Source organism: Scophthalmus maximus, chromosome 15 (genome assembly GCF_022379125.1).
Source record: "Scophthalmus maximus strain ysfricsl-2021 chromosome 15, ASM2237912v1, whole genome shotgun sequence".
Taxonomy (NCBI): Eukaryota; Metazoa; Chordata; class Actinopteri; order Pleuronectiformes; family Scophthalmidae; genus Scophthalmus; species Scophthalmus maximus.
The window spans coordinates 19,451,194-19,479,150 of record NC_061529.1 but is presented as its reverse complement, the minus strand read 5'-3'; the positions used below and the strand labels follow the sequence as shown (position 1 = coordinate 19,479,150).

Below are 27,957 nucleotides of genomic sequence, written 5' to 3'. Positions count from 1 at the left end.
GTGTGTTGTCCCCCTCCAGCCAGTAACAGCAGGGTGGTGTCCTGTGCGGCAGTATGGCGGATGCCCACTGACTGGGAGACAGCTAGCCACGAGTCCCCTGATGACACCGCCCACAACCCTCAAACCTTGGAGTTGCTCTGTCACCTAGACGACAGCGCCCATGGCAACGCTGCCTGGTAGGTGTCGCTGAGGAACGATGGCATTTGGGCAAACAACTCTAAGAGTCACAGTACAAGTGATGCAAGTGTTATTAATGTTTTGATCGAAATTTGGTTGCAGTGTTTGGGATATTACTGATCAAATGGTGAGCAAACAGACACCTGGGACACTTGGAAAGGCCATCCTGTATGTGAAGCAATGTTTTCATTTTGGTGATATATGGCTGAACTATCATCAATGACATCATTCATTAGATCAGTTTTTGTTACTTTGTATAATCGATTTTTCTAAATTGAACTGCAGTACATCAATGTAGTCAAGTCATGTGTGGTTGTCATTGTCAAAATATACAGTTTATATTGAAAGTTTGAAAAAATAACTCAGAATTCAAGTGCAACTCTCCATTTTTTTAGCTGCATCTAATGGTCTTCATCGGTGGAATTTGTTTTTAGAGTTTAAAGGGAAATAAGCTCACCGGTTGACTTTGTTACCTTAACATCACCTAACTTAACCTTTCATTACTGTTACCATCACCCCTCACTCTGGATATATCTTCTCAATATGAGTAATTTTTTTTTGGGCTCACACTATTGACTGGCCCTAATCTCAGATTGTAGTCAAGGCCTGGTCTTCTTCTCCTACAGTCTGAGCTCCTGCATGTGCACATGGCATTGCAACAATTCACTAAGTACGAGAATGAAAATCAATGGTCGTTCCCCTTTTTGTCCACTGTTCATCAACTGCCTCATGATTGCTATCAATTTTAGGGAGACTAGATCTTTCAGGTAGGGAGGGGGCATTGCCATGGATGCACTGATAGGTGAGTAGGGACATTTTGTAATCAATCCTGAAAGAGACAGGAAGCCAGTGGAGTGAGTGAAGGATGGGTGTGATGTGGTCATATTTTCGTATCCTCATCAGGATCCTAGCAGCGCTGTTTTTGACGTATTGAAGCTTTTGAATGCTCTTGCCTTGAGTCCCAATGAGGAGAGCGTTGAAGTAGTCCAGCCTTGAGGAGACAAAGGCGTGGACAAGGTTTTCGGCCTCTGACAGACAGTGTGGGACAGAGTTTGGAAATGTTCCTGAGGTGATAGAAGGAGGTCTTGCACAGATGTTTAATGTGGGTGTCAAATGTAAGATGAGGGTCAAATCTTACACCCAGGTTGGTGACTGTTGATGACAGGGGTATATTTTGACCAGAGAATTGGGTTATTGGGGATGACTGGACCTGGTGTGGTGTGCCAACTAAAATAGCTTCTGTTTTGGAACTATTTAGCTGTAGGAAGTTTTCTGTCATCCACTCCTTTATCTCCGCAAGGCAGGAGCTCAGTGATGATGATGACCATGACAGTGAGGCTGCAGATGAGATAGATACTGTAGCAGGTGTCTGCGAGGGAGAGATAAATATGTAGAGGGAGTGAGGACAATGGAAAGAGAAAAGGTGGAAGCTAACAAAGCCGTGTGGGTGGGGGGTGAGGAGTGCGCAACTTGGTGTGTGTTTTGTGCTGTTGTGTGTCAAAACTGGAGGACTTTGTGTCTGTGGGGGTTGCTGTATTCATGTGTACGGTGTGTGTGTGTGTGTGTGTGTGTGTGTGTGTGTGTGTGTGTGTGTGTGTGTGTGTGTGTGTGTGTGTGTGTGTGTGTGTGTGTGTGTGTGTGTGTGTGTGTGTGTGTGTGTGTGTGTGTGTGTGTAGCATCTAGCCTATACTGTGGCTTCCATAGATGGATGGCTGTGGTCTGCTGCATACTAGGGATGGGTATCGTTAAGATTTTAACAATACTACTACTTTTACAGATGAAATTTTCTTATTTTCTTGTACCTTATAATGTTTTGAAGAAATAACAGTTAATGTCATGAATCAAATAGATTTTTAAAAACTTGTTAACAGCCATGTTTAACAATTCACTATATATTTATATATATATATATATTTATTACTCACAATTAGTAGCTTAATTACTGGATGTAAATGATTACTGTAAGTGTTTCTGAACGTCAGTTTGCATGTTTTCATCATTTCAGACAGAATTCATGTACGCATAGATAAACAGTCAGCTGGTTAACAGTTATTACTACCGTGTTTTTATAATTTAATTAACTCTGTGTGGGCTCTTGCTATCATAGTATACTACTATCATAACTTAACATACCTGATGTGGATGGGGAAACAGGAGTGTTGCGAGCTAGGCTATCAAAAACGGTGCATTTATCGGTCTGAATATTATGCACTTTTAGATGTTTTGAGAGGTTGCTTGTGTTACCCCCTTTACATGTAAACATTTTGTTGCACACTTTGGACTTCTTGGTTCTCTCCGCCATTGTCTCTATCAGAGCCTATCGATACTATGGTCTTTCAAAATCTTGCCCCGGAAATTTAGAACCGGGTTACGGTACCCATCCCTACTGCCCACCTTTTCCATCTCATCTCTCTGACACACTAAGATGCAATCTGCCAGTATTATCTGTGTGTGTGTGTGTGTGTGTGTGTGTGTGTGTGTGTGTGTGTGTGTGCGTGCGCGCAAGTGTGTGTGTAAGTGTGTGTGTGTGTGTGTGTGTGTGTGTGTGTGTGTGAGAGAGGGAGATCAGGCAGTAAAGAGATTGGAGTTTGAATTTTCATGAGGCTTTTGTCTTTCTGTCTGTTTGTGTTTGTTCACCTGTTTGTGTATGTTTGTGTCTGCCCATGTGTAGCCCGCCTTCTTCATGGGTGTGTTTTTAAGTTGCTCGTGTCCCATCACTCCCACTATCAATAACACTTTCTACTTCCTCCAAATCCCCTCATTGTTTGGGTGGCCAGACATTTGAGCCCGTGCCCTGTTGTGAAGCGTGCACTGAATGGAAATATCGGCAGAATAAACCCAACAAAATGGGGCTAAACAGAGCCCAGGAAAAAACATTTGGCTGTTTTTTCTTATTCTTCTTGACTGGGTTTCGATTGGGAGCCTTGTACCGGTCGAGCAAATCAATTCCCGTGGAGCCATTTGAGCCAATCAGAGCCCTGGGAGGGAATGATAAAGCGCAAAAGGCAACAAGGCTGATTTTCTAAAGTGGGGTGTGACAGGAGGGGGTAGGGGGTGTTTGTGAGTGTGATTTTGTGTGTCTCTGCACACACATGAATGCAATCATGTGCAGCATGTGTGATCGTTGCAAGTGAAAGGCTTTTAGTATTTCCAGTGTTTCACTCAAAAGTCTGGCTGCATATAAAGTAGGTCTCTTAAATCATACAGAGCAATAATGTCTCTTCTTTTTGTCAGCGTATGTTTCTACTCTTTCAAAAGTGTATTTATGAGTGTGAGGGCCAAATTCATGTTGAGCACTAAGTGCAATTTTCATTGTGTGGCTCCCCCCTTTCCCTATCAGTGTGTGTGTGTGTGTGTGTGTGTGTGTGTGTGTGTGTGTGTGTGTGTGTGTGTGTGTGTGTGTGTGTGTGTGTGTGTGTGTGTGTGTGTGTGTGTGTGTGTGTGTGTGTGTGTGTGTGTGTGTGTGTGTGTGTGTGTGTGTGTGTGGGCTATTAGTCAGGTGTTGCACTGCAGTTTGCGGGCCTGGTGGGGGGGTTTTTCCCCCAGGGCTGTAAAAAAAAAAGTGAATTCATGCGAGTGGTGCTGCATTAAAGGAAAATTCCAATTTGATAAATCTACTACCTATATATATAGTTATGTCCCATCATTTCTATCTGTAACAGTGCAATTAGAGTTGAGATTTCATAGTATTTTATATGAAACCCAACCTAGTAATGAAACAATTTTTCCAGCACACATCAGAATACCTTGGATTTCTTATCTCATCTTATTTAGTTTAGCTTCCAACATTTGCCAGGAACTTAAGCTGTAAGTAACTGAAATGGAACAATCTCACTCACTGATGCTGACAAATGAAATCCATATGTTCCCAAATGAAGTGTATTTTTAATTTTTCCAGATGAACTGAAGGATTAATTGTTTCTTTAAAGGCTTAGTAATCTGGTACGTCTTAAAAAGTTATCAGACAAGCATGACATTTGACACTAATATAACTAATATATAACCTACAGTAACTATCACCCCTAAACAATGGACCTTCTGCTGTGCTGAATGGCTGTAGGGCTTCATTACATATTTTATCACAGCTCAGTGCCACTCATTAGTCCTGTCCTGATTCATTTTACCTTAAGCTGTGAGGGAAAACAGTGTTTGCTCCTCATTGGGGAGCGGTGCTTCGGCAGCAGAAGCATTAGAATCTTAAAGGGGCAGCAAGCAATTTTGGAGAAAGCTTGTTTCTTTTTTTGTTGTTGTTATGATTTTACTGATCTGGCAGGCCTGCAAACCAAAAAGTGGCGCAACCCCCATGCACGTCTCTTAAGGTGTTGATGAGTGATGTTTACAAACTGCACTCTCATTGTTGTGATCTGTGCACCATCTTTTTAATTTTTCGATTTACACAGTATGGGCTGCACCGAAAACCCAGATTATTTTTTCGGCACACACACCATAGTCACAGCTAACGGACGGTGAGGAAATATTCGCTGTGTGTTACTTTAGAATCGCTTACTGCCCCTGTAAGTCAAAGTAACACACAGAAAATAATATGAATTCTGATTTATCATTCAGCAAATAGCAATAAATATTTTGATGTTTGATAAATCACTGTTAACATGTTGGGCAGTGTTGGCATTTGTCCTGAAAATGTTGCATTTTAATGTTGCAAAGTTGTCGACTTTGGAGCGTTTAAATGTCACCATGTCTTTTTTACTACATCGTTGATGTAAACAACTATTGGTTGTAGTGTCAGGCAAATTACTGAAAATTAGTTGCAGTTTCTATATGCTTCTTTCAAAAGTAACTAGGTTACTTTTAAAGATTGCTGCACGAAAAAAAAGTAATTACTGGGTGGGTGAGTTACTTTAAAATATTTTCTCTTAATAATTCACAAATGTTATTTTAGTGTCGTTGAGCCTTTCACAAATAATGTTATATATAAAGACTATGCTCATATCTACCAGATATGAACATTTGGTTGTTGGTTTTGTACTGTATATATGAGGGTCCAGGATTAAATTCATATGGCTGCAAAGCACAGGCAATTGGGTCACAAGCTGATGAGCGGGAGACATAAAGGGACAGAGAGAGAGAGAGAAGTGCTTCTGTGTCCCAAACGTAGATATATGGGGCTATAAAACCGCCATAGCTCTCCCCAGCAATATTTGCATACCATTCCAGTAGCCAGGGTTCAAGCTTGTTGCAGAGCTCAAGGTCAAATGCATATAACTTTAATAAGAGAGGAAGTCAGTATGAGATACTGTACACTTTACTGTCTCTCCTTCACCCTCCCTCTATTGCATGAATTAATTGAGAGTATAGGAGAGCATATGGTGTGTAAATCACAAAGGGTTGAGTATGTTTTAAGTGGTCCTATGGTGTGCCGCTGTAGGTGTGAGAGAAAGAGGAGTGCTATCTGACATCCTGCCTATAAGGTATACTGTATGTGCTGAGACTCTGTGATGCCCCAACAGGCAGTGTGCACTCATATTAATCAAAGTGTGTTGACACATAAATCTGTTCACTCTTACGCGTTATGGGGACTCAACTTCCATTTGGGGCCAAAAAGCTTGTCCTCTCAAGGTAAATCATTTCCTTTTAGTGCTGGTTTTGGTTTGGAATGCGGGTTGGGTTGAGACATGTACAGATTGTGGTTGGAGTAACATTTCTTTTTCAAGTTGTAAAAATCATAAAAGAATCCTCACATGCCTTATTTTAACTGGTCACTGTAATCTTTCCTCCTGTTCCTACTGGCCGTGAAGTGATCCTACTTTGGTGTATCTTCAGTGTGAGAAAAGGGGGACAAAATCCAGACTCATCATTTTGTGCAAAAACATTGTTTTGCTGGTGCTCATGTGAGGCCTTTAGACTGAATTTGCCAAAACAACTTGGTATCTTTTTGAATTTACAGTTGTTGTTTTTTTCAAAATGATGAAATGCTGGAGCCTGTTTCCTTAATGAGATGCAGAAAACACCCAGGTTTTTTCTTGGTTTAAGGAAAAAAACACACCAGTCATATACCTGGGGCTCAATGATGAATACTTTCAAAATCATAATCATGAATTGATATTTTTGGTTGCAAAAATCCACACTTTCACCTAGCTCTCATTCATAATTAATAAATGCCTCAACCGATTAAAGATGTCTCATTAAGCTTACTCAAGCTCAAAGAGAAAAAAGATCAATAGTGATGACTGTCAATTTCTCATTCAAAACAACATCTATCACCTTTCCATGTATTCAGCTGAAGCTAAACAATCTTAATTGTGTAAACTGGCCTACTTTGTAAATCTTTGTTGAATTCTGGTAAATACGCCCTCTGCATGCTTATGTATCTACTCTTTGCACTTGGCTGAAGAGGTTTCTTCTCAAAGGACACCATTACATTACATTCATTTAGCTTTTGTCCAAAGCGACTTACATTAAACCATGAAGATATTACCCAAAAGTGCAGCTTTAAGCTCATTTAGATTTTTTTTTGTTTTTGTGTTGTAATGTTAGATGTTTGTAATTGACAGGATATTTTCAGTAGTCAACAGTTGGAATGTCCCTCTTCTAAGTAAATCATATCTTATGAAAACAATTATTGGATAATAAGCTCCCATACAATGTCTTACTTGCAGTGAATTTAGCTTGATGAAGGTCTAACGATCACTGCACCAAATAATTTTTGGTCCACTTTTCCTTCGCAAATCTTATCATCATTTTAAAGTATCACCTTAAACACTCAGAATCAGACTATGAAGTATAGCTTTTCCTGTCAGTGAGATAGCCGAAGCTTTTAAGCGTGCAGTTGTGGACTATATTGTAAGGTCTTGTTCAGTCGGATGTTTTGCTACAGATTTTAACACTGAAGCTGTGAAAGAAACCAGGATACAAACATCCCCCACATCATATCGTGATACAGGACGATAGAACCCCGGTACCCCAACCAACTCCCCCAGCTGCAGCCCGTTGAGCTCTCATTATTTTACTGATGTGACAAAACTCATTTTTCATTTCACATCTAACACTACTACACAAGTAAATTACTGAATTATTATTCTATTTTAGACAGCTGTATATTTAGTTCATTTTTCTTCCAGCTTCCTGTATGACATGATCATTTTGGTCCAATCACGATCAAGTGATCAGTGCAGTACAATTTTGGCTCGTTTCATTAGCTCCAGATGGATATTACCTTTGAAATTGCTGACACCGAGGCCACCTTTAAGCCAGCAGTGATGCAACATTTTGGTTGAAAAAACTAAAATAACAAGGTATGAACTGAACCATGGATTTGATAATTCTTAAACCCCTAACATACACATATAGTGCAACTACTTACTTACTTACTAAAAATATTGACAGAGCTGAATGCTTTTCTGCTTAACATTGACTGTGTAGTTATCAGGAAGTGAATGTTTCACTGCCAGTATGAACACACAAACTTATTACAGTGACCAGTAATTCTTTTAACATATGTGAGTATTGTATTAAGATTAAAAAACAAAACAATTCAAACTAATCCCTAAGTCTTGTTGGTGTGTGTAGCTGTACACCCCATGTCCCTGACTTCCTGCTCTTCAGGAGGACAGTAAAAACTGTCCCTCAGCAGCCAATAATTTACAACCCCTATAAACACAGATCCTCTGCCTCCCTCCTTCACCTTCTATCTCTCTCCCAACACCACCTTTCTCATGGGACTATGCATATTTTAATCTTGGATTAAATTCAAAAGCAGACTTCTCCCGACGAAATTCTTCCTTCCTGTCATTTCTTTTATCTCTTGCGAGCACTCTCACCTCCTCTATCAAGCACCCTCTCAGACACACTGGCATTGTTGTTGCCACTTCAAATTGACAAATGAGTCCAAGTAAATGGGGTTGTCTAATTGATGAAGTCTTTAAATGAATAGCGTAATTTGGCAAACCTCAGATGCCAGCTGCTTTGGTGCTGTGATGGGCTCAGACATCCAGACCGTCAGCCAGACCAAATCTAACCTCCCAGACATTTTACATCCTTTAACCCAGATTAGACACATATATTTTTTGAGTCACACTCATCAAAACCTGAACAAGTATATAGCAGCTCTTCCAGGCCAAGGTTATGATGATCTTTGTTGCCAGGTCTCTGAAGGCACTGACATGTTGCTTTTAAAGTCAACAGAGCTCAGATTTAAAAGCACTGCCTTCTCACTTGGGTTGTGTACTCTTTCTTATAACCTGCAGTGTGTCTTTGCCTACATTTAGCTGGAAAACCTATCCAAACTAAGGACAAACAAAAAAAGCATACAAGTGGTCCAATCAACGCCTAGGGAATTATGAAATTACAGTTTGAGCTCCAGCATGTCAGGTGTGGTTAGGTCCCTAAGGTTTGTGCTCAGAGTACATACTTTTGTTAGACCGAAGTGGAGAATCACAACTCAAAGAAGCTTGCAGTGCGGAATCAATACTAAAATAGTATATAGGGAGGAATCAAAGCTAAGTATGCAGTTAAATCTTCCACTTTTTTAACACCAGCGAGGCAACCCTGTGTCCCTCTGTTGCTTTTGAACACAAGATTGACAGAATTGGGCTGCTAGATTTGGCAGTACAAACTCACTTGAATGGTATCATCAATGTGTTGGCAAAGTAATGATGCTGTAGGCTGGAGCCCTATTTGTGAAAATCCAACCAGCTCTTGGCAATATCAAATTTTAGGATTCATTTTTATTTATATAGCAGCTGATCATAATACATTATCTCAAGGCGTAATACGCCATCACCGTACAGAGGATTTGCAAAAATAACTTTTTTCATATTTGCTGAAACTGTCACTATATCCTGGTAGTAGTATGTGATACAGATCATATGTGACAGAATCTAGTTCATCTGTCGACCCCTTCTGCCTTTGATGGCCTCTTCAAGAATCCTCTGCGCCCAAAGAAAAATCTCCAATGACAGCCAGGGGGTGTCTCTCCGCTCTGGCAATCAGCCGTCTACGCGTTGCACAGCGCTGCTGAACCTGTGTACACACTCAGTCGCTCTGTCAAGACCAAGCTCACGTCTAAGCAACTAGGAGCTAGCAGCAGAAGCGGAGTTAGTTTGAAAAGACCGTGGCAGAGAAAGCATAACCCAAGCATCGAAAAACCTTTACAGAACCTGTATATACGACAAAGACCACGAGCAAAAGCGAGCTAAAAACAAGGAAGCAGATCGAGCAGAGAGAAAACCTGTGTAAACGTTGGAGCGGCTCCACAGATGACAGAGCTGCGAGAAGTAAAGGATTCACAAACAATGCGTTCTGCTTGACCTGTAATTATCCCTGTTTCATGTAACATTCTATAGAAGCTAATGTGCTAGCTAACGCTACATACGTAAACAAGCTAATATCAACTGATTTATGGTAGCCTACGTTAAAAAACACAGAGAATGTTGTTTTCACAAAAAGGCACAGGTAATAATGTAAGGCAACGGTTGCTTAAAACGTCTTATATTCTAGAAATGTCGACAGTGGTCCGTGTACGCTTTTTACCGGTGGAAACGTGTTGTTGTTACGTACCTAGCCTGGCTTCGGTTGCCATGGTAGCCTGCGCGGGCATGTCGGGCTGTGAGGAGCTGTGGAGGCAGAACCGAAGTGCAGCAGAGGGGGAGGGAGCAGGAGTCATTTGAATTAAATTCTGAGACTAAGTCCACTCTCCTCAATCCTACCAACTGCAGCTTTAAGAGATGTGCTAGCGACAGTCGCTAGCGGCCATTGGTTTAAGCCTGCCTGGTAGTGCGTCCATCTCCCATGCCGGAGGACGGGATTACGAAGCCACTCCTGTTCCCCCCATTTTTTTTTTCACAATTGGCACCCTGGGTAGCACTGGTTGCTAAAAACAGTCAGTGAGCACAGGTTTTGTTTTGGGTGTTGTACATGCGAGATGATACAAAACGGGTTCCCTATTTCTGACAGCAAGACTTCAGGAAGCTACACACAGTCACAAATACTGGCTGTATTTGTTCACTGAGAGTGCACAAACTGGCATTTTTAAATTGTTTGTATTCCTCCATTAAACTAATGAGATACACTGTTAAAGGGATAGTTCAGTGATTTTGAAGTGGGGTTGTATGAGGTACATATGCATAGTTTATTTGTTACCTTATGAAGATGGTTATCAGCGCTGTCATTTAATGGAGTTTGGAGGAGAAGTGGAAGTAGCAAAAGTTAGTCCCACTGTTGCAGAGGGGACCACCGAAAAAAGTATTTTTCGCCACATTTTGAAATGCTTACCTAAAACAGAATCTGTTCAATTGTACGCTAAATAATGTATTTTTTTACTGCTTTAGTTTGCAGCCAGACTGCACTTTTTTTCAAGCGTACTTCGACCATGTATTACTACAATGACAGCCAAGTGATAGAGCGTATCACTTTATCACCTTACTTCGAATAGCTGATTTGCGAAATTATACGCAGATTTTCTGCACCGGCGCGAGTTGGTGTAGTAATACATGGCCTAAGTATGCTTGAAAGAAAGTGCAAAAATAAAGGTTCTAATAAGGCTACTTCAGAGATGTTAACAGGGTTAATTGGGACCTAGCCAGGCTAGCTATGGTAAGCTAGAAACAGGAAAAAAAAACAACAACTTTCATTTGCATCATATTTAGCTGTACTTTGTGTTTAGTGCAAATAAGTGAATGCTAGCACTTTCACAGGCTATGCTGAGATGGTGCACATGCTGAAGATATTAACTTATTAACATAAATAAATAGCATTGTCATTGAGGGCATATTAGCATGCACTGCTGTGTCTGAGTACAGCCTCACGGACCTGCGACCACGACTGTAAACTTTCAGGTTTTTTTGATAATTGTCAACAAATGAAAACATAAAAGCCAAAAACAAGGATCGTTTCTCACTAACAAGTATTGTGTGCGTGTGTGTGTGTGTGTTTATTTACAGTGTACTTTGGGAACCCATGGGGGACGGCAAGCGTGTGATTTCACTGGCTGATAACCACGCTCTGCTCTGGGACTTGCAGGAGAGCTCCACACAGGCAACGGTAAGGAACCAGGGACTGAACTTAGTTCCTGAATGATTGTTCTTAGTGCCAAAATAACATCCATGCTCAGAGTGAGTAATTTCAGATGGTTCAGGAACTATCAGAGTGGACTTTCGAGGGTTGAACATTGCGAGGCACAGGTTAATGGACTTTAATTTTATTGCTACTTCCCCAAAAAGCAAGATTAAGAGATGGAGAGTGCACACAAGCTGAAAGCAGAGAAAGAGAGAGCAATTGAAGGAGATAGATAAAACTTTACTTGAGTTGTTTCATTGAGGTTAATTAGCCAAATCTTCAGTTCTTCAGGTGCAGTGGTAGCACAGGAATGTGCAAAGGGGTTTCTGTAATTTCAAGTTCAGTTCTTATGGTTACATAGTTGCTGAAACTGTTTTGTTGAAAAGGGCTTCACAAAAGCCTCAACCCTTTTAGAAAGGCTTCCAACACATTTTTGGAACTCAGCTGCAGAGATTTGCTCGCAGTCATTGACCAAAGCTCAGGCACTGATGTTGGGCCATAAGAACCTGCCCTGCTATTGGTGTACCCGTTCATCCAAAAGGTGTTCGATGGGGTTGGGGTCAGGGTTCTGTACAGGAAGGTCGATTTCTTCATTGATTCATCTGTGGAATCAGTAAAGGGACAAACTGGTGCCTCTCAATGGTCTGAGAGACACACTGTTTTTTAAATACTGCAAAAATACACGATACACGACTTTTCAATTGCCTTCAAATAAAAGTATCACCTATAGCTGAATTGTCTGTAAGCTCATTTGGTCAGTTCCTCTGTAGATGTATTCTTCCTGATGAGAGGTGAAGAGGCTTTCCACTGTAAATTCCCAGTCTGTAGCCCGCCAGCTTTGCAATTAAAATGCCTATTATGTATTCAAAAACTCAAGATAAATGTGTGTGTCAGGTGTGTATGTGTGTGTGGAAGAAGTAGAGTAGATGTTGATGCATGTGTGTTCATGTGAACTCAGTAATCTGACCTTTTGAAAAAAAAATCTGCTTGCGGTTTGTTTAAGTGCAAGTTCCACACTTGCCTTGCTGTCAAACAGTCTCTCACACTCATCACATCAATCAAGATTAAAATCACAATGACAAGTTTTATTTCATGTGCTTTTATTTTCATGTGCTTATTATATATGTATATAATTATTGTATATATTAAGATTCCAAATCGAAGTTAGACCTTATCATTTAGATTTTATGTATACGTACTATACGCTATGCATTAATCGAATTCACTATGTGCTGGAAATTGCGGTTGGAGAAATTCCATTCTAGATATCAGGAGTCAAGTTTTGCAATAGTTACAATTTTACTAGTGCAATACTGGAAACCATAATAATGATTATTTAATTATTTAATTGATAGTTTCTCCAATGATTCGGATACAGTCATCAAATAGATTATTAGGAACTCCTGCACACCTGCTTGTTCGGGCAATTATCCAATCAGCAGTGCAATACATAAAATCCTGCTTCAGTGAATGTTCACATCAAACATCAGAATGATGAAAAAATTTGATCTCAGTGACTTTTGATTGTGGCATGATTGTTGGTGCCAGAGGATTTTTTTCACACAAAAAAGTCTCTACTGTTTTTATTCAGAAAAAGACAAAAACATCAAGTGAGCAGCAGTTCTGTGGACGGACACTTGTTGTTGAAGAGAGAGGTTAGAGCAGAATGGCCAGACTGGTTGGAGCTGACAGTGAGGCTACAGTAACTCACATTACCACACGTAACAACTCTGCTGAGCAAAAAAAGCACCTCATGAATGAACAACTTGTCAAAACTTAAGGTGCAGTGCTGCAACAGCAAACGCATATCAGGTTTCTCTCCTGTCAGCCAAGAACAGAAATCTGAGGCTGCAGTGTACACAGACTCACCAACAGTAGACGGGTCGAGACTTGAAAAACATGGCAGATCCATCAGATCTGCCATGTGCGTGCGTGCGTGCGTGCGTGCGTGCGTGCGTGCGTGCGTGCGTGCGTGCGTGCGTGCGTGCGTGCGTCTGTCCCGTGCAGTGATCGCTGTGTGAGCTTGACTTGGACCAGGAAGGATAGTGGGTTGTTGATCCCGTCCTTTGACACGCACAGTGGACAACACATAAATCCTCCACTGAGAGAGAAGGAGAGAGTTGGAAAGTAAAGAGTGGAAAGGAATATAATGAGAAAGGGAAGATGGAGGGAGGATAGAGACTGAGGGAGCAATGAAGGGCCCTGCTGATTGGAAAATAGGAGATTAGGAGGGAGTGGAAAAGGGGGGATATGGATAAGGAGAGTGACTGATGAGGAGAAAGGGAATGAAAGAGAGGAGAAAGAATTTGGCAGCCAAGTTCCTCCAATGCTGATGGGAATGCTAATCTCTTTCCCTCCCTCCCTCCTCCTCCCTCCTTTCATACCACATTCATCTCTCCCTGTGTCTGTCAGAGGGTGATGTGTTCATCTCAAGCCGTGTCCAGCTGAAGTTTGGACGTGTCTCTCTCAACGGTGTGTGTGTGTGTACCGTGTGTGTACCGTGTGGGTGTTTGCGTGAGATTGTGTATGCATATGTAAGAGAGAATCATTTGCATTAGCATGCAAGATTTCATTGTTTGAAGGTGGTGTGTGTGTGTGTGTGTGTGTGTGTGTGTGTGTGTGTGTGTGTGTGTGTGTGTGTGTGTGTGTGTGTGTGTGTGTGTGTGTGTGTGTGTGTGTGTGTGTGTGTGTGTGTGTGTGTGTGTGTGTGTGTGTGTGTGTGTGTGTGTGTGTGTGTGCGTAAACAAAGCTCATCAATTAGATTCGCTGGTGGAACATTTCTACTGGCTCAGGGCACACCCACATGCACTCCTGCACATCTGCTCATACATATATACACACTCTCTCTCTTTCTCTCTCTCTCTCTCTCTCTCTCTTCCTCTCTCTATTCCTCTCTCTCTTCCAGAGTCTGGATAAATGCTTGGTGATTTGAGAGATAGCTTTGCATTAGTGCCGCTTGTGTCCTGAATGAATGCTTCCCCTAGTGTGGTATGTGCTGCCTTGTTAGGGCCCCTAATTTGTTTTGTGCACTAATAAAGCTGGGAAGCGGGGATGCACGGAGCTCAGGCTTTTCTGTTGTACCACTATAGTGTAGCCGCAGAGTGGTGGACTCCTGCTCCAGACCTCCCATGGCTGACGGAGCTCGCTGAGCTTCTTTTCTGTCTAGGGAACGTAAGGGAGTTTTATCTTGTGTCTGAAGAATTCAGGGACTATCACAATACTTTGTACACTGGTCACATTGCAGGCAGCCTTGTTACATTATTTTTCAATATTGTCCTTAACATTGTCTATTCTTTTTTCTCTTGTTCTATGCCAACTATGTATATGTCAAGAAGCTTTCTTTTCCTGAAAAGATTGAAATATTTTATATATAGTCTAAATATTGAACACTCAATGTGATCTCAAGAGTAAAACAGTGCATAAATTTATCCAATCAAATGTGATTTGGGGGCGACCACCATGTATAAGATTTGAATAGAACTGCTCATGGAAACACTATACTTTTTTCAAGAAACTTAATACGATTATCATGTCATGGCTGACAGGTTGTCCATCTGATCGAATCAGTAAAGATGTCAATACCAATCCAGAGGATAATATTCAAACAGCTTCTCCTCTTCCCACTAGTCATGTGGTTAAGTCTCACTCACTTAAAACCAATGCTCTTAAAAAATTTGGGGTAGTTAACATACAGTTAAAAACAAGAATATCAGTGTTCTCAAGATGCTGCAACTGCCATGTCACTTTGTCCCGAACATTAGGAGTTTCAACATGTCTATTAACTGATTTAGTAACCCCAACATTTAAAGTGTGATGAAAAATAAATGTCATCTTTATTAACTGTGGAAAAGGCAAAAAAATGATGGAGGTACTTTGATTTAATCATGAACACTCGTGGAAAAGTCATGGAATTTTACATCAAGGCCACATTGGAAACACTGCTTCTCTCCCCGTCTTATTCTATCGATTCCCTCATCCTCCGCCACCGTTCTTTGGCTCCTTTCTTACGACTTTTGCTCTTTTCTCTTTTCTATGTTCTCCTTCCTTTTATCCTCTCTGTTATTCTTTCCCAGCCTTCCTCCCTCCCTCCCTCCTTTCTGCTCTGCTGGCCTGTCTCTCTCCTGCTCACTCTCCCTCTATCTTCTCTAGCTGAAATAATGAGAGTGTACCAGGGAGCTGTGCGGTGACGGGGCGATCGATGATCCCTGCACCGACAGGCAGAGATGGGGGGGGAGAAAGATCAGGATAAAAACCCATAGATAGTCACCGAGCAGAGAAAAATGAAGCAGTCAGACGCTGCTTTTTTGAATTCTTAGATGCATCATAATTTAAGGAAAGATAATCATTTCCACAGCCAGCCTGATGAATTAAATTAGATTCCAACTTTAAAGTAGCCAGATGAAATGATAGGCTTTATATAAGTTCATGAAGTGTGTTGACTTTGATTAATTTCACTTCCTTTGTTGCGCTGTGAAATATATGTAGCAGGTTAGATGAATATCCGATGATAAGCATATGAATTTGGTTATCCTTGCCTGGGACCCAGACAAATTCCGGGAGCTCATTTCATATGATCTGCCAGAATATGGTCTGGATCCTCTTCATTGGAAAGTCATTTCCCACCGGCAGAAATCTTGTCCGTCCAATCACAACAGATTATCTGATCATGGGCAGGGTTTATACCATGACGCGGAGAGAAACGACTTTTGTGAACAACCAAGATGGCTGCCGCTGATGAACCAGCATGACTGCGCCTTCACACACTTAGGGTGAAGGAGCCGGTCGCTGAAGGAGCTGTTCAGTGCAGAGACAGTGTCCCGCATGGGGTGGGAGTCACTGTCCATCACCGATGATAGCTTTGCTACCCTCCTCCTCTCTCCCACCACCTGCACTGTGTCCAAAGGGGAATCTTAGGACAGAGCTGGCCTTCCTGATCAGTCTGTCTAGTCTCCTCCTGTCAGCTGTTGGCATGCTGCTGCTCCAGCAGACCAATCCATAGAAAATGGCTGATGCCACCAGAGTGTCAAAGAAAGTCTTGAGGAGCGCCCCCTGCACTCCAAAGGACCTGAGTCTCCTGAGCAGGTACAGTCTGCCCTGGCCCTTCTTGTACAGTGCCATGGTGTTGTCTGTCCAGTCCAGTTTATTGTTCAGGTGAATACCCAGGTACTTATAAGAGTCCACTCTCTCTATGTCCTTTCCCTCGATGTTCACCGGTGTTGTGGGGGGGTGACTGCGCCTGCGGGAATCCACCACCAGCTCCTTGGTTTTACCCGCGTTGATCTGGAGGCGGTTCCACTGGCACCAGTCCACAAAGTCCTGAGTCAGTTCTCTGTACTCCCTGTCATCGTCATCTGTGATGAGGCCGACGATGGCAGAGTCGTCAGAGAACTTCTGCAGATGGCAGGTGGCTGTGCTGTACTTGAAGTCTGCAGTGTACAGGGTGAACAGGAAGGGAGCCAAAACTGTTCCCTGTGTCGCTCCTGTGATGCAGACTACTGTATCAGAGACACAGTCCCGTGTCCTCACATTTTGGGGGCGGTTAGTGAGGTAGTCGATTATCCAGGATGTGAAGTGGTGATCTACTCCTGAGTGCTCCAGCTTGTCCCCCAGGAGCACCGGCTGGATGGTGTTGAAGGCGCTGGAGAAATCAAAGAACATGATTCTCACAGTGATTCCAGGCTTCTCCAGGTGAGAAAGAGCTCTTTGGAGGAGGAAGATGATGGCGTCATCTACCCCGCTGGGCTGGTAGGCGAACTGCAGCGGGTCCATCGATGGTCTCACCAGGGGGCGGAGATGGACGAGCACCAGGCGCTCCAAAGTCTTCATTAGGTGCGATATAAGAGCCACTGACCTGTAGCTGTTGAGGTCCTTCGGGTGCGGTACTTTTGGTACTGGCACCACGCAGGATGTCTTCCACAGCTGTGGAACTCTCCCCAGCTTCGGGCTCAGGTTGAAGAGGCGGCTGATCAAAGCAAAGACCAGAGCAAAAACTCTGGTGTGGTCTTCGCAAAAACTGCGAAGTTGGTCTCCATAGTGCACAAATGCTTACGCAAACTAACACACATGAAAAAAATACTAAATACTTAAAAAACAACTTTAAAAAGTGAAAAAAACTCAACGGTGGGCAAGAGCTGCTGCAACTGCTGCCACTCTGGGCAGCGCATGCTTAAACCGCCCTTTGGCGAGACGTAGGGTACTCCCTGGACAGGTCGCCAGTATATCGCAGGGCCAACATACAGAGACAAGCATCCATCCACGCTCACATTCATACCTACGGGCATTTTAGTCTCCAATATACCTAAGCTGCATGTTTTTGGACAGTGAGAGGAAGCCGGAGAAACCCCGCAGCTCTGTAGGGGAGAGTGGAACTACAGACATTCTTTGCATTAGCCAAAATGAGCGACCATCCTTCCACATTCGATCAATTGTTACAAGAAACATTTATTGTTTCTTTAAATTAGTTGTGTGTCCGAATCAGAACAAGTCACATTTTGTCCTGCTTATTAATGTCAAGGTAAGTAGAAATAATATGGTTGAGTGTGTACATGTTTCAGCGTGTAAATCTGCAGGCAGCTGGTTTGCCGGTAATGGCCAAAATATTAATAGTTTCACTGGACGAATGTAGTCTTGAGTGTGGCCTGCAGAGAAAATGACTTCTAATAATGCCTGATCAGTTTCCAAAACAAAAACAATTACATATACAGTTATGTATTTGTTTTGTTTTTTAGCTTTACCTGTAATTTTTACAAACATTTTAAAAGATCAATATAAAAAGCAAGACAGGAAGAAAAGAAAAACAAAACTAAATCATCACATGGACTAATTAGAAGATGTAAGACCTGTAATACTGCACAGATAGTTAAACAATAGAGGAAAAAATAAATAGAATTAAGCAAATATAAACAAACAAATAAACAAAGATGAAGATAGACGGGGTGTTTGGGTAGGGTCCATGAAAGCACATTGCGTGTGGATTTGTTCTATGGATTCTGTTATATTGTGTGGGCTTACATGGAGCTGGTAAGATGGGTTTGGAAGGTGGAGATATATACCTGATTCTAGATTTGTAGACTTACAGTTAATTCACTGCATTAATAAAAAAATGCCAGGGCTCCATCTCTTGATAAATATCTCTTTTTGGAGTCTCAAAGCATATGTGATGTTTTAAATCTGGTAGACTTCCCATACCTATACCCAGATTTTAATAAGCGGGTTTTTATGTGGCCGCAGGTCTCCAGCACTGCCACATTGGAGGGCAAAGGTCAGCTGAAGTTCAACGCGGGCAAGTGGAGCCCCCACCACAACTGCAGTCAGCTCGCCACAGCAAATGACACAGTCATACGAGGTTGGGACCTTCGCACTATGAGGTGAGCTTGGCTTGCTGAGGCTGGTCTAAAAAAACAGTACAATTTTCCAGTATATTCTGCATACATATATGTATTTTCGTCTTTTTTTGTTCAAATCTGTGCCTTTTTGTGCATGACGATCATTTAAGGGGAATTCAGGTTTTTTAGGATATCTTTTCTCTTTTCCTGTTTCACTGTATTGATATTTTTTCTGGAAGTTTGAAGAAGCACAGATGCTCCAGTTCACACATATGTACAGCAACATTGTAGCTGTCATTAGGCCAGTGCAAGGAAGAAGCATTATAAAGTAGGGCTTTGGTCAAAAAGAACAGCATGTTTTCTATAAGCTGTGCCACTCAGCATTAGGGCAGTTTTTTGTACATGCACCTGACTTAAAAGTAGTCGGATCTTTTCCAACAGCCGGCATTTAAATCTGACAGAAGTGAGTCGTGTAAGAGTCATGTAAGTAAAACTATCGGGGCTTAACTGTCAGCATGTGTTTATATGTCATTACAAGATATTTCTGTGCAGTACACAGAAATATGTATTTAATGTGAGTCATCATGCTGAAATAAAATATTACAGATGAGTTTTGCCGTAACTTTTGCCCTAATCTACATTCATTACAGATATTCAAAGAAGCCCTTAAAATCCAGTCACTGCAAAGCTCTTACATTTGCTCATTATGCAGTTCAAATAATATGTTGTGCAGTCAGTAATTGAATCGTGTTGTTTCATATTATGACTAGGACAGGGTTTTGAACTCGACTACTCTTTTACTCTGACCAGAATTGTATGAATTAATGAAAATGTTGTGATGGGTTGACACATCCATTGAGTTATGATCTTCATGCAAGATTTTCTTGCTAAATCAAGTTATATATTCACATGACAGTCTTCACTGCTGGTGTGAGCAACAAGTCATACCATTATGGAAAAAGGCAACAACACAGAACCAGGATCCTTCCCCCCTCAATACTTGTTTACTTGTTAGTTTAATGACATTTCTCTGAATTTTGCAGGCAGAAACGCACCACAGATCAATTAGCTGCAATGTACAGTATATGGACCGGTTAGAAACTGCTATAAAGTGTGTCGGTGACAGACTGATTCTGCAATTTATTAGATATAGAGAAATAGCAAGTTGGCCAGAGACAAGATTTTCATGCTACTATTATTGAGGCAAAAAATATTTTGGTAATTGGGAACTTTCCTAAATTGCTGCTATTAGTGCTGATATGTAGTGTCATTTTCTACGCCCGTGCCTGCAATTACTTTTTAATGAGAGTTATTATCGCGAAATAATAAGTTATTATCTCGTCATAACAAGTTATTATCTTGTTATCTCGGGATAACAACGCTTTTGTTTTCTCGTGAAAACAGGGTAATAACTTGTTATAACGAGATATTAACTCATAATCTTGAGGGGAAAAAAAGGTTGTTCCCTCTTTTAACATAAAATATTGAGTCTATCAGAGAACAGGAGAGCCATGCCAACATAGATGGTATCTTGATAGCAGTAGCTGAAAATCTCAGGAGTAAGCATTGATGAATACATCAGAGTGCAGAAATTCCATTGTGTCTTTCCATTCAAGATAATATTCAGACAAGTCTTCGTCATTACAACGGAGAAGCACCAGTCTTCAGAGAAGCTATTGTTACGGCTAGAGATGCAGCAGTGGGCGTGTAGCGCTCTCGGTTCCTGGCTGGAAGCGCACCTGTTTGTTATCCGCCCATCAGTGAGCAGGATGTGAACTCAAATATGCAGAACACCAGACTTAAGAGAAGTTTAACACGTTTTAATGGAAATCCAGGGGAAAGGGGATGTGGATTTATATGAGTTGTCAGGCAGGTAGGCAGATGTTCTGGAGCAAGGCAGGCAGAGATCGGCAGTGGCGTTTAGGCTGTTTGGCATGGCTCTCCTGACCTGTTCTCCAATACACTCAATATTATGTTATAAGAGGAAACAACCATTGTTTTCTCCAGGTAACGAGTTAATATCTTGTGATAACAAGATAATAACTCGTTATCTCGAGATAACGAGTGAAAAAATTAATTGCAGGCACGGTTGTTCTCGGCATCTGTAATTTTCTTTTCACCATAACTTATTTTTTTTAATCTAAAAAAGTGCACAATCTGCAACTATCTGTCTGTTTCTTTGCACTGACCTATAGCCTGTAAACTACTTAAGCTAGCACTCGATGCTTGGTCCGATTGCTTCGATAGTTTTTCATTTAAAGGGGGAATAAGCAATTTTGGAGAAAGCTTTTTTCTCTGTAATTTGTTGTTGTGATGTTTGCTCTGGCTGGTCCAAGACCTCGGGTATGGGAGACCAACGCACTAACCACTAGGACAAAACCGTAGAGTTCCAGCGCGACCTGCTAGCATGTCTTTTAAGATGACAATGAGTTATATTTACAAACTGCACACGCAGTGTTGTGTGGTGAGGTCCCCACCATTATGCTGTGAGGAAATATTCCTCACTGTTGGTTGTGTTGCAACAAAATTAAACAGTGGTGCATTTGAAAGGTGTGACTTATATTGTGACATAGAAAAAACATTGCCAAAAAAGAGGTTGGATTGCCCAATGTGAGATACTAAATCTCATATTGGAAATGGGAAATTGCTGTAAGATGTACAGCAGGCAGGACTCGGGGAAGACCTGCATGTTGCTATGATATTGATTCAAATTCTCCAAGCAGAAATGTCCATATAGCTCAGTGCTCTGTAGAAATGTAATGAAAGCAGTGGTAACAGTCAGAGTGGCAGTCGTGCAGTTGTTGTTCATGAATCTAATGAAGTGTGTGCGTCTTCTCAACACATGATGAAGTGCCGCGTTGGAACACTAATGTTTGTGGTTGACATGAAGCATTGTAGTGTCACACATTAACATGGTAACTGCAGGTTATCATCAGCCCACCTTACAACTTCTCGCACGAGCTGTGTTGCCTGTGTGTGTTTTGTTTGTGTCTCCTGTGTATCTGAGATACGTGATGAGTAAGGTCAGAATGTGTGGGCTCTGCTAGAGGAATAATAATCACCTCGCTATCGATCGGCATGATAACAGCAAAGTGTTGAAGAGATTGAGAGTGGTGCCGGGTGAAGGAGAGAGAGAGACAGAGAGAGAGAGAGACGGGGAGTGAGAGAATACATTTACAAGACGCGCATCACAGGCCCAGATAAAGTAGCTGAATCATTGATATCACTCCCCGTCAGCCACATAATAAATTGAAGAGTTCCTGCATGCTCCGTTTTGGCCACTCTCCTCCTGCTGTGCTATTTTGAAAGATGCAACAGTACTGATTTGGCCATCGGCACAAAGGGAAGGAGGGGGCAGCAGCGCGGGGCTTGTTAGCAGACACGACAGTCTCGTCTCTGATATCAGGGTGAAGTGAAAAAAGACACTATTATTATCCCACAAGACACCTGCAGCCAGTAGAGGGAGCACCAGGCTGTCGCCTGAATCAAGAATATCAAAATGATCTCATATGTAGTGACTTTTTTATGCCTTTGATATTTAAACATAGAAGATTGCATTTTTTTTTTGTTTCACCTTCCCACCAAATCAAATAATTCTAGATGTCTCTAGATGCAAAATTCAGCCCGATATAGTTAATAAGTCTTGGAAAATAAATATAGAAATTAAGTGGGATTAACTACTCTATTTTAGTTAACTTAATGTAAATATTGAAGTTAATTTCATGTCAACTTCAGTCCATGATCGTAAAATGTCTTGAGGTCTTTGTTTTGAAATGAAGAGTTGAATGAATGAACTGCTGAACATTCACTCAACTCATTAGGTGAATGATTCGCTGCTTATTCATTTAATGGTGTGTTAAAAATCTTCTTATTTTGTAGTTTGAAGAAAACAGACATTTCAACCTGCTGTGTCTAATATATGCAAAGGTAAGTCATGATAATGAATCCAGTACTAACCATTGTTGAAGGTTAGTGTTGAGTTCACTCCTGACCCCTGAATTTAACAGCAGCCTAAGATGTTCTGGTACAAAATGGCTTCAACAGCTATGTTTTTAAGTACTTAATATCAAATGAACAAACATGTCAACTCATCATACAACGCTGAACTAAGTATTAAAAATTGCAGTAGCTTCCGTTAACTCTCAATTTTAAGGCAGCAGGGGATCATGCGTTTCTAACCTGAACAAAGTTAAAATGATTTAGGTTAAGGAGGTTTTACACAAGGGTCCATCAGTGCACCGCTGCTGTTTTCCTCACTTTTCAAACACAACTGTCACAGTCTCACCTGAAGAGAGGCTATGCAATCTTAATAGTACCCAGGTATGAGATGCACGGCCCGGTTCTCAAAGTAATGTGTTAACACAAAGTATATAACAAATGCATGTTCATGGAAATATGATTAATTGGTTTATATTCACAGGAAGCATTTAATATTAAAACTCTGTCCCTTATGAATTGAAAACACAAATCCTCTAAAATGTGTGGTAAATAACTTTAATCTTTGATTTGGGGTTGCTCGAAAAACCTTAAATAAACATATTTTTACATCATTAAGTGTGCCCAGGAATGAATAAATATGTTGCAATAAATTGTATCTCGGGTACACATGTAGCATTTCAAGCAGCAGTGTAATAACATGTGGACTTTTTTCTCTCATGCTGCAGCTCCGTCACAAAGAGCTAAAAAAAATCTAGGTGATTAATCGACCAGTTGATGGACAGAAAAATAATCAGCAACAGTTTGATAATCTTTTGCTCATTTTGTGAGCCAAAATTGGTCGGACAAAAAGTGTGAATAAGTCATCTTGGACTCAAAAAGCCCTAACAATAATAAAATCTAAAACCAAACTGGAACTATAACCTCAAACATCTGAATAGCTTCAAGTGATGTTTTTCTTGTACATTTTAGGTCTTCAGTTTCTATGGTTTCTCGTTTTTTTTGTATTGGAGCTATTGACTGAATGAATCACCTTCTTTAGCTTTCTTCAATCCAAGGTTGTAGACATACACGGACTCCAGCCGAGGTGTGCCACATGCGTGCACATCAATGCACAAGTGTGAAGTGGTTGCGAGTGGAAAGCTTGCAAGTGTGAATGAGCTGTGAGTCACATTTATCTGCGCACGTGTCTGTTTGAGTAAGTGACTTGCACGTGACAAATGACTCTGTGGTCCCCTGTGTTTGCTCTTTGTTGTGTGTACCTTTCTGCTTATGCGTGTGTGTGTGTGTGTGTGTGTGTGTGTTTTTTGTGTGGTGTTGTGCACTCATGCTTTCCGCATAAATGCGGCCGTCTTGTGATTTTGTGTATGTGTTTGTGTGTCCAGTTGGTATGGCAGTTGTGTGATGGCAGCCTCTCAACATGCTCCACTGCGTCCCCAGACAAACTCTGAGGTGCCCCCCTCAAACCCACACAAACAAACAAAAGCACGCAAACACTTCCCAGTGCCTGTCACCCCTTCTGCCAACACAAACACGGCTGCACTAGTCTGGAACAAGGACAGGGAGAGGAGCCCAAAACCCACCTCTAGTTAGTCTTAACACCCTGGAGAGACTCACGGTATCTACACTACAGTTCCCTCTCTCCCAGACACAGTGCTATGAAAAAACTATAAAGATAACAGTACTTATAAAACATATATGGATCATGTTCTAGTTTGTACTAATGTAATATGCAGCATTATGTAAATTATGGAATACTTCCTCTGATATTGGGGACAGAAAGCGGTGTTTCATGGAAAATCCCAGCACATTTTCACATCTTCTCTTTTTCAGCGTACTGAATTCGCTTTTACATTATTCAGAAACTAATCCCCGTTGTGATTTTTAGGCAAGGTCTTTTTCATTAAAGTGTTTTTGAAAGGTCGTATTTCACTTTTGCCATAGGTCATCAGAAAGCCATTTTGAAGTGTTCCCTCGATGAATGATATTGGCAAATAGTGTAACGTTATTTAAGAAAGAACATGTTAGCTGTAGCAAATATGACTTCATCACACAATATTAGTGAAAGTCAGAATGTTGCCTCTATAGGTTGTTCCACGAACTGCCTTAAGAATTTCAAAGCTATGTGGTTTTAACAGTACCATCTGTTCAGCTAAAGACCTATTTAAATACAACCGAGACTCATTCATGGACTATTCTCTGTTGTCTAGTTGTGACGTTAAGCCTTCATACGCCTATGGGCATCAACGTTCATCAAAGGCAGCAAAAAAAATATCTTTTGAATAAACAACATTAGATGTTTTTTGAAATAACTACAGTACACAAAATGTTTGCTGTTTTTGACTTGCATTCCAATTCCACTCGTTCTCAGTCAGGTCACCTACTGATGTCATCTTCAAACCGACGAAAAATGTTAGGAAAAATGCCAATAAGCCATTTTACATAATGGGATTTTTATTGATGGGGATTAGTTGTCATGTCTTTTAAAGACATGACTATAGCAATATACACAATGTTTAATTTCACTTGGCTGAAATGCTCCATTTATTTCATTTTCCCTCCAGGTGAATTTCCTCACGTTTTCACCTGTTAGGTTTAAACATTCACAACACGTGAATATGCCACACATGGCAATAGCTTCATGGATCTAGTGTGGTGTTGCATTGTTTGTGTCTCATCCGTATGCACCTTCTGATGCAGCCCCTCATTATTAAATGATATCATCACCTGACATTCATGTCAATAAAGCACATTGAATTGAATTAAACTAGGCACTGGACCCTTACAACTTCACATAGGTGCTGCACAGGGGCATATGGTGACCTATAAGCAGTGATAGGAAGTAGTTGAACTATAACATCATTATTATTATTATTATTATTATTATTATTATAACACACATTTTGTCGGGCCACAGATGTTGTGTCAGTGGATTTTATGACTATAGCCAAGACCAATCTAAACAGGTCGAGTGTGTGTGTGTGTGTGTGTGTGTGTGTGTGTGTGTGTGTGTGTGTGTGTGTGTGTGTGTGTGTGTGTGTGTGTGTGTGTGTGTGTGTGTGTGTGTGTGTGTGTGTGTGTGTGTGTGTGTGTGTGTGTGTGTGTGTGTGTGTGTGTGTGTGTCGTGCAGTGATCGCAGTGTGTGTGTGCAACTAAAAAGCTTAGAACAGATAGAACAAATACTCCAAATTGCTCTCAAAATACTACCAACCAGAAGTAACCACATTTGGATCAGAGAGAGTAACTGTGGGAGGAGTGAAAGGTGGATCTGACTGACAGCCAGACCGAGGACACATTCACCGGCAAACCCAGTTATAATTTAGTGATTCTCTGGGGTGTTTTTGAATTGTGTTAATAGGGCCCGAGCGCCGACCAGCTGGAGGCTGGCGAAGGCCCTCTTGTATTTGCTCCGTTTCTTCTTATTAGGGCGCGAGCGCCGACCAGCAGGAGGCTGGCGAAGGCCCTCTTGTATTTGTAAGGATTATTATTATTTTCTGTAGGTCTTTCATTTTTCACTGCCCCAAAATTTGCAGACCTGCCAGACTGGTCAACAAATATGTGGAAAATTAATCTTTTGGATGGGCGTGGCAAAATGCTTCTACAGCGCCCCCTAAAGTGATGCCTCGACATTTATCCCACAAGACCTACAAAAAAGCCTTAGCCGCCATTACCTCCAACCATCAGGAAGTCGTTCATTTAGTTTCAAAGTCAAATTTTAGCCATTTTACACATTTCATACTTTAACGAACTCCTCCTACAGATTTCACATAAGCAGCTTCAAATTTTGTGTGTGTCATCTAAACACCTATGAAATAAATATTTATCAAAATCCTTACTTTTCGTCAGAGGCCCTTGCCGTGAGGGCCTGGCGAATTTCTATTTTTGCCATGAAACAGGAAGTTGTTCGTAATTGGAGGTACATGGTCCACTCTGACCCAAACTTTCCAGGCATGATAACAGTCCCGCCCTCGACATATGTACATGTCAATATTGACCGAACGTCATAGCGCCACCTGCTGGGATCAGGAGTTGACATGTTTTATGCTTTCATGTCCTCTGTGTTGCAGGTTGACCAGATCCACCTAAAAATTGCTTAGAAAACCTCAAACCCTTTGATGCTGTCATGTAGACAAATCTGTGACTTATTGTCACATGCCCTCCCCGTGGCATGGTGGCGAACATCTAGTGGTTGCCAGACTGTCTTGGCTCGAGCGTATGTGGTCATATCTTGACCATATTTCTCAGGCATGGTAACAGTCCCACCCCCTCAACACATTTGCATGTCAATATTGAACCACAATTATAGCGCCACCTACTGGCTTTCCATCTATAAAGATGGAAAAAAATATGGCAAAATATTATAACAGAGCATTTCAGCTGTGTATGAGCACATTTTACCAGTATGTGTGAAAGCTTTTCACTTGTATGTGTCCATCTCTCTCTCTCTCTCTCTCTCTCTCTCTCTCTCTCTCTCACACACACACACACACACACAGCCATGCTGGTAGCCATACCATGCACTGCAGGGTGCATACTGAGAAGCAGTGCAGTGCTGCAGTCAAGCATGCACTCTTAACAACTGTGTGTCTGTGTGTATTGTGTGTGTGTGTGTGTGTGTTTGGAATGGATTTAGCAGTGCTTTGGCGCACCATAATGATACAGTTCCGAAGGTTAACTACTATTCAAAAGCATTTTGAATAACATTGTATTCACATATTTATATATAACAGAAATATTTTGCAAAAAGTGATGAGGAACATCATATTTCAAATTTGTATGGGAGTCGTTATGCAACGTCACCTGCACTTGAAATATAGTTCGGGTTCCATGTGCCACTGTTGCATTGAAGATGACCTTTTGAACCATGCTCCTGTCAAATCAATCATCTGTAACCTTTTCATGTGCTCCGACTCCACGCCCCCCCCCCCCCCCCTCCCCCAGTAGACATGAACCAGACATTATACTGTAACGCTCATAATGGTATAGTCATGACCTTATGCAGACCTCAAAATTGAAGAATAAAATGAATTTCTCCAAATTTATGGGAGCAACCCACGGCCCCTTCTTACTTGCTGTTACTGCAAACCTTAGGTTCTCATGCGGTACATTTATGCAGATTATAATTTTAATGGTCGCAGAAACCATCAGTTGAAATTTGAAGTATTTATTAAAAAGTGTGTCCTTGGTCTCAGGTGGACAAAGTAATCATTCTCTTTCTTGAGCGCAATAACAAATGTTGCTAAAAGATTTCATCAGCTGCAACAAGTTAGTAAATTAAGCTTGGATGACCATACCAAGTATGTGTATTTCGGCAGCTGTGGCTCCGGAGGAAGAACTGGTCGTCCAGTAATTGGAAGGTCGGTGGTTTGAGCCCCGGCTCTTTTTCCTCACATGGAGAAGTGTCTCTTGGCAACACACTGAACCGCAAATTGCCCCAATTAGTGTGTGAATGTGAAGCTGCTTTCAGACATGCACTGAAGTCTGGTCATTTTCCTGAAATTTTCCG

General features: G+C 41.4%; 1 protein-coding gene across 2 annotated transcripts in view; it reads left to right on the top strand.

Moving 5' to 3' along the window:
- The window catches only part of eipr1 (EARP complex and GARP complex interacting protein 1), a 72,635-nt gene that overhangs the window by 25,235 nt on the left and 19,443 nt on the right, over positions 1-27,957 (top strand). For both annotated transcript variants that reach the window (XM_035611537.2, XM_035611536.2), the window contains exons 4-6: positions 20-176; positions 11,076-11,175; positions 18,421-18,557. In XM_035611537.2, the coding sequence (XP_035467430.1) occupies positions 20-176; positions 11,076-11,175; positions 18,421-18,557 (394 nt within the window). The remainder of the gene's footprint in view (positions 1-19; positions 177-11,075; positions 11,176-18,420; positions 18,558-27,957) is intronic.